The sequence below is a fragment of the Oryctolagus cuniculus genome, chromosome 7 (assembly GCF_051225735.1).
Source record: "Oryctolagus cuniculus isolate XC-2025 breed Fujian yellow rabbit chromosome 7, ASM5122573v1, whole genome shotgun sequence".
Taxonomy (NCBI): domain Eukaryota; kingdom Metazoa; phylum Chordata; class Mammalia; order Lagomorpha; family Leporidae; genus Oryctolagus; species Oryctolagus cuniculus.
The window spans coordinates 47,935,159-47,942,762 of NC_142873.1; the positions used below are offsets into that span (position 1 = coordinate 47,935,159).

Below are 7,604 nucleotides of genomic sequence, written 5' to 3' on the forward strand. Positions count from 1 at the left end.
CAGAGTAGTGGAGCTCTTCATCTTTCAGGCCTGCCTCCGCTCTTAGACAGAACCTCTGCCCTACACTGAGGTAGAGGTGGGGACAGTGGCTCCTGCTGTATGAGTAGGCACTAGGCAGTGGGTGGTAACCCTGGTCTTCTTGGTTTGACCTTTCCAGGGCAGAACCTCTATGAGCAAGCTGAAGTGGAGCAATTGAGGTTCCAATACAACTGGCCTACCACACCTGGGAAAAGCTTCTGCCCTATAAGGAAGGGAAGGGAAGGGAGTCTCAGGGCTCTCAGCCACACCAGCCCAAACAGAACTTCTATAGAAATCATGTAGGAAAGACTGGTGTCCCAAAGAGAACATCCAAAGTACAGAATGATTAACAGTGTCACAGAGAGGTCATATAAGTAAGCGTGGAAATAAAATCCATAAGCTCTAGTTATAGGGGTCCTTGATAAGATTTTGGGTGAAGGTGTTTTAATGCGAAATATAGTTGTAGTCAAAACCAGAGTATTAAGGACAAAAGATTAAATGGATTGGGGAATTAATAGAGATTACGCTTTTGAAATTTTAAACCACTCAAGGTTCCACATAACTAGGTTACATTTTTTGTTTTTCTCTATTTATTATGTCTTATTTCTTTTCCCCACAGGTGAGACCTGGAACCCCTTCAAATTACAGTACCAGCTAAGAAATGTACGAGAGAGAATTGCCAAGAACCTTGTGGAGAAGGGTATTTTGACCACTGAGAAGCAGAATTTCCTGCTTTTTGACATGACTACTCATCCAGTGACCAACACAACCGAGAAACAGAGACTAGTGAAAAAACTTCAGGATAGTGTTCTAGAGCGGTGGGTAAATGACCCTCAGCGGATGGACAAGCGAACACTAGCTCTCCTGGTGCTTGCCCACTCCTCTGATGTGCTAGAGAATGTCTTCTCCTCTCTGACAGACGACAAGTATGATGTGGCAATGAATCGAGCCAAGGACATAGTAGAACTGGACCCTGAAGTGGAGGGGATTAAGCACAGTGCCACAGAGATGATCTGGGCTGTGCTGGCAGCCTTCAATAAATCCTAAAGCCAGTAGGTGGGTTCTCCTATCCCCTTGCTGGTTGTTGACCGTCAGAGACCCATACTGAGTTTTCTGTGATGAGCTGTTTTCATGGCTTTTTTTCCTCCCCTTCTCTTGAATCAGACTCGTGATTGGAGGAGAGCAACTTCAGGGCTTCTTCGTAGACTTTGGCCATTGTAGTAAGCAGGTTTTATTCTCCCTGTCCTTCCATTCCGTAGGTGAATGAACTGGGTGAACCTATACACACCCAATAAACACTTTCTTCCATTTCTTGGCTTAGTTTCATCCACCGTGCTTTTTGATCAACAGAAATATTTAAGCAAGATTTGAGATTCTCCAGCAACAAAATGTGAATGAGATGAAGAGCAAACCATTTATTATACTGTTCTGTTTTCTGTCTTAAATAGATGTTTTCACAGCCTTTGTCTCTCTCAAATTCTGCTGAATAGTATAGCTAATTGAAATAATTGTTGGAGCAGGCATTTAGCTTAGTGGTTAAGCTGTCAGGACACCTGGCAGAGTAACTGGTTTGACACCCAGCTCTGGCTCCTGACTCCAGGTTCCAGTCAACAAAGACCCTGGGAGGCAGCAGTCATGGCTCAGCTAACGTGGGAGACCTGAATTGATTTTCCAGCTTCCAATTTGGGCCAGATCCACTCCCAGCTGCTGTGGGAATGTTGGGGAGTGAACTAGCAGATGGGAGTTCTGTCTGTTTCTATCTCTGTCTCTGCCTCTCAGAAGAAAAAAAAAGGAAGGGAGGAGAGATGGAAGGAAACAAGGCTGGCTGGCCAAACTATCTTTGGATGGAGGGCCGTGGAAACAAAACTAATTTTTGGAGCAAATAGTCTCTGAGATTATATGCCTTGCTAGTGATTTTCTCATCTTTCCTTTTCTGTGATAATGAGAAAGTCCCAAATGTGATTGCCTAGATCTCATAGTATGCTCCCTCTTAGCATTATCACACTTCCTCATTTGCTGAGACAAAAAAATCTAACAGAAAAAAAAATGTATTTCGCCCACCTCCTTCATGTAGTCCACATTAGAATTAGTAAAGGAAGGGGGGTGGGGGTGGGGCATGAGAATGTGCATCCTTCGGCAGGAGTGTTCTGTTTCTCCAGACTACTGTAAATGTGTCTTCTCTGAATGAATGGAGTGAATTGTAAGCTTCAGTTGCCGAATAGCAGCTCCTTGAGTACAAACAGTAGATCTGATCTTCAGATCTTCTTGTTCCTTGGGGTTTCTTTGTTTCTGCTTCATGTATAAATTGATAAATCCTGTCCATACTTTAGAGTTCTGGGAGTTTTATCTATATGTAGTCATCCGTCTTGTTTACACATTAAAACACCTTCACCAGCCGGCGCCGCGGCTCACTAGGCTAATCCTCCGCCTTGTGGCGCCAGCACACCGGGTTCTAGTCCCAGTCGGGGCGCCGGATTCTGTTCCAGTTGCCCCTCTTCCAGGCCAGCTCTCTGCTGTGGCCTGGGAAGGCAGTGGAGGATGGCCCAAGTGCTTGGGCTCTGCACCCATGGGAGACCAGGAGAAGCACCTGGCTCCAGCCATCGGATCAGCGCGGTGCGCCGGCCGCAGCGCGCCGGCCGTGGCGGCCATTGGAGGGTGAACCAACGGCAAAGGAAGTGTCGCTCCCCCTCTTCATGGAGGAACGACACAGGGCCCTGCGCTGTTCTTTTGTCTGCTCGGCCCTTCCCGGGTTTGCTGCTGGTTCTTCCCGGGTTGGCTGCCGACCCCTCCACCTCCGTGGAGGGGCGGCTCCCCCTGCCACTTTCCCCACTTCCGTGGGGGAGCGGCACACCGCCGGCCGGCTCTCTCAGGGGCTGCACAGGTGTTCCTTCAGATAGATGTTCCCTGGTGCGTGTTGTCTCTCTCCTCCTTTATAGTCCTCTTCCACCAATCCCAACTCTGCTACCCACACGCCGAGTACGCTGCTCTCCTCCAATCAGGAGCAGCTCCTGCAGCTTGTCAAGTTGGTGAGAGGCAGCTGGGTAGAAGCTGTTTCCTCCTCTCCCAGCGCCATATTGTGGGAGAGCAGATGCATAGAATAAGTCTTAATTCCAGTAACAGTCTAGTCCGAGTTGCTCCCCACAGGAAGACCTTTCTCTCTGTCTCTCTCTCTCACTGTCCACTCTGCCTGTCAAAAAAAAAATAAAATAAAAGAATGATCCTATTTAGCGGGGCAATTTGGCATCATAAAGTCCAATGTTTGGGGTTATAAAGAGGACAGGCACTAAGTTGTTCTAGGTGCTGCCTATTGGTCACTGCAGAGAGACAGACTAACAAAGGGCTGATACAGGTGACCCAGATCTGCCATCGGATCCTCTGATTAGAAGTAATGAAATGTGGGCCGGCGCTGTGGCTCACTAGGCTAATCCTCCGCCTTGCAGCGCCGGCACACCGGGTTCTAGTCCGGGTCGGGGCACCGGATTCTGTCCCGGTTGCCCCTCTTCCAGGCCAGCTCTCTGCTGTGGCCTGGGAGTGCAGTGGAGGATGGCCCAAGTACTTGGGCCCTGCACCCCATGGGAGACCAGGATAAGTACCTGGCTCCTGCCATCGGATCAGCGCGGTGCGCTGGCCATGGCAGCCATTGGAGGGTGAACCAATGGCAAAGGAAGACCTTTCTCTTTGTCTCTCTCTCTCACTGTCCACTCTGCCTGTCAAAAAAAAAAGAAGTAATGAAATGCTTTTAACTTCATCTACCCAATCTAGCACCAAAAAACTCCCCAATTCAGTTAACATCTAAAAAATGTTTCCCCTCAAGTGTCTGTCAGGTGAATAGAGATATAAATGCAATTGAAACAAATTCTGAATGTGAGGCTGGGTCAGGTTTTAGTCTGACTCTGAAAGTGCAAAAGCCAGTCCACGTGTGGTCTCCGTGGGACTTCTCTTTTCGGCCCATTTGAATAATTTGGCATGAACTGAAATCGGGTTTTTCGGTGGAAAGTTTCAGCTTGACTAGGGGTAGAAGTTGAGTTCTTTCTTGCAACTCTTAGTCAGTGTTCATTTTTATATAGTGTCAATAAGAGGAGGATGTCTTTAGTTTGGATCTGCATCATGTTCACTGCCAAACACCTTCTCATTTAATGCATATGGTCTTCACATTTCTGTATAATAAAGATCAGCTATTGCCTCTCTGATTCCTCTGTGCACAGTTTTATAACTTCATTGTTCTAACTGGAAATAAGAGCTTTCCATGCAATGCTAGTGAGGCCTCCGCCTTAACACTAGCATATCATCCTCTGTTTTGTCCTGTGTAGAAAACAGAGAAAAAAAAAAGAAAGTTTATTGTAACATTGTATAGACTGGGGGACACTGCATACCAGTGCTGACCTGAACACCAGCTGATGTAAAGTCTGCATAGTATCTCCATCTCAGTCAAAGTAAGTTACCCAATTATACCATAACTACCAGGAAGAAAGTGAGTATGACCTGCCCTCCTAATGTCTACTTGCAAGTGATGCCTGAATTTATCTAAAAGCTAAAAGCCTGAGATCCGAAAGGTAGATAACACATCTATCACAGAGTTAACATGTAAACATACCATTGTGCTCATAACTGGCTTATTGTTCTTCCTTTCTTTACAAAGGAAAAACAAGTAGTTTATTTATTAGGACTGTTTATACTTTCCTGCTATTTTTATTTAAGACAAAGCACTGTCTCCATAGTCCTGTTCATGCAATGTTTTGTAAAATGTGTTACAAAACCCCCTGAATGCACGTGCACAGTGAGGTACCTTGCTACAATGCAGGTTTCTAGTAAATCAGTCTCTGGGGTTAGTACTTTAGAAAGATTCATTTTCAACAAGCTCTGTAAAAGCTTGCATGTTAAAATTTTAGAATACCAATCTTATTTTATTGCCTGCATTTTCATTCATCCAAAAAAATGAGAACTTAGAAACTGACTGGCACTTGCTAGGTACTGACATAACACATGCTTCTAACTCCCAAGAATGCATATTTAAATGAGCAAGAAAGATACTTTGTGATAAATACTCAAGTAAAAGTATAAACTTAATACTTCAAAGCAAAAACAAAGAACTTTCTTCCTGGGAATATTAGGAAAAACATTGAGAGTTATATTTCCTTATAGTGGTTATCATATGCTGGGCACTTTTGTTGTCAGGTACCATGCTAATTGTTTTTTTTTTTTTTTTTTTAATTTTTTTAGAGAGGTAGATACAGAGAGTGAGGTCTTCCATACACTGGCTCACTCCCCAGATAGCCGCAATGGCCAGCCGAAGCCAGGAGCTAGGAGCTTCTTGCGGGTCTCCCACGTGGGTTTAGTGGCCCAAGGACTTGGGCCATCTTCTACTGCTTTTCCAGGCCATAGCAGAGAGCTGGATCGGAACTAGAGCAGACAGGGGTCGAACCAGTCTCCATATGGGATGCTGGTGAAGGCCAGGGCTTTAACCAGCTGTGCCACAGCACCGGCCCCCCCAGTTGGTTTATGTTTTATCTCATTTATTCCTCACAACCCTAAAAAACCCTTCAAGGTTCTTTTAAAGAAAACTCGAAGGCCGGCGCCGCAGCTCACTAGGCTAATCCTCCGCCTTGCAGTGCTGGCACACCGGATTCTGTCCCGGTTGCCCCTCTTCCAGGCCAGCTCTCTGCTGTGGCCAGGGAGTGCAGTGGAGGATGGCCCAAGTGCTTGGGCCCTGCACCCCATGGGAGACCAGGAAAAGCACCTGGCTCCTGCCATCAGATCAGCGTGGTGCACCGGCCGCAGCGCGCTGGCCGCGGAGGCCATTGGAGGGTGAACCAACGGCAAAGGAAGACCTTTCTCTCTGTCTGTATCTCTCTCTCTCACTGTCCACTCTGCCTGTCAAAAAAAAAAAAAAAAAAAAAAAAAAAAAAAAAAAAAAGAAAGAAAGGAAGGAAGAAAGAAAGAAAGAAAAAAAGAAAAGAAAACTCGAGAGGTGATAGGCTTGCCTGAAGACACAGTGCCAAATGTGAGTTCAACCTAATACTCTCCATTTGAACTCAGTCTTCTAAAAAAAAAAAAAAAAAAAAAAACTGATTGATTGATTTGAAAGGCAGAGTTACAGAGAGGCAGAGGCAGAGAGAGAGAAAGAGAGTCTTCCATCCTCTGGTTCACTCCCCAGATGGTTGCAACGACTGGAACTGTGCAGATCTGAAGCCAGGAGCCAGGAGCTTCTTCTGGGTCTCCCACACGGGTGCAGGGGCCCAAGCACTTGGGCCATCTTTTACTGCTTTCCCAGGCCATAGCAGAGAGCTGGATCAGAAGTGGAGCAGCTGGGACTTGAACCAGCACCCATATGGGATGCCAGCACCGAAGGCGGAGGATTAACCAAATGAGCCACAGCGCCAGCCCCCTAAGTAAAATCTTAATTATCTCCTACCTAAAGTTTTCAGGGGAACCCTAGCTAGACTATCCACCTCTAGTATCTTTCAGCTTGGAATTCTGAATATTTTTACTTATTAGTAACAAATTTATCTTCCAAAAGAGCAGTCCTGATCTGCCATTCTCTGGCCTAAAAACCTTAAATGTCTTTCATTGATCACTGAACTATTCAGAAGTTCCTTAACCTGGCATTCAAAGCCCTCCACGTACTGGCCTCGAATCTGTTTTTCTAGACTTCATGCAATGCCTGTGACCTATTATACCCTACCTTCTTTCATCTTGACCTGAAAAACTCCTAGGTTCTTTAAAGCTCATTTCAAATACCATTTCTGTTATGAAGGCTTTTTTAGACCCTAAACTGACCATAAACCTTCCTTTGAACCCTAAAGCACTTCATTAATGCTTTTATTTGGATGCTTTTCAGATTTCACTTTGTGTGGTAGTCATTTCTGTAGGCCAGTGCTCTTCAAACTTTCCCATTAGCAGTGCACCTAACTGGGACAGCACTATGGCACGGCTAGCCGCCACTTAGGATCCGCACAAGTCAGACTGGAGTGACAGGTTGAATCGATGGCCCCCAAGTGCTTGGGTTCCTGCCACCCATGCGGGAGATGCAGGTGGAGTTCCAGATTCCTGAGCTCCTTGCGGCCATTTGGGGAGTGAACCAACAAACAGAAGATCTCTCTCTCTCCTCCTTTCTCCTTTTAACTAAATAAAGCTTTAAAACCAAAACAAAACCTGTGCTACCGGTTTCAAGATTTGTCCGCCCTGAAAAAATGTCAGACCTATCCTAAGGGTTAAATTGTGGAACACCAACCAGTGTCCTGCAAAGCGACGGTGGGGGGGGGGGGGTGCTAGGAACCAAGTGATACACCGGAACACTGTTGAGTGCCCTTTTAAAGTCCACTCTGACCTCTAAATTATCCTCCGGAAGACCAACAGTTTTCTGCTAACATAATGCAAAGCTTAAGGTTTACAACCTTTGGCCCCTCGGACGGTCTCCAAGCTCCCAGAGCACGGGGCGATAGAGCCCACCAAAGCAGCAAAAAAAAAGCCCAAGCTAGCAGTCCCTCCCCTAGGATCCCCCGCAAGCTTCCAATTGGTTCCTGTGGTTCACTGTCTTCCCAGGTTGGTCTCCCAGCTTGTCCGTCGCCTCCAAAGAGCCCACATTT

The 7,604-nt window shown here is 46.2% G+C and overlaps 1 protein-coding gene across 4 annotated transcripts in view; it reads left to right on the top strand.

Annotated features, from left to right (window-relative positions):
* GOLPH3L (golgi phosphoprotein 3 like) overlaps nucleotides 1-1,480 on the top strand; it is a 44,290-nt gene extending 42,810 nt beyond the window's left edge. For all 4 annotated transcript variants that reach the window (XR_016210621.1, XM_070077745.2, XM_089299975.1 and 1 more), the window contains one exon: nucleotides 638-1,480. Coding sequence is in view for 3 of the 4 variants with exons in the window: in XM_070077745.2 (XP_069933846.1) it covers nucleotides 638-1,065 (428 nt within the window). In the remaining variant the exon portion in view is untranslated. The remainder of the gene's footprint in view (nucleotides 1-637) is intronic.
* Nucleotides 1,481-7,604: the final 6,124 nt, after the last annotated feature.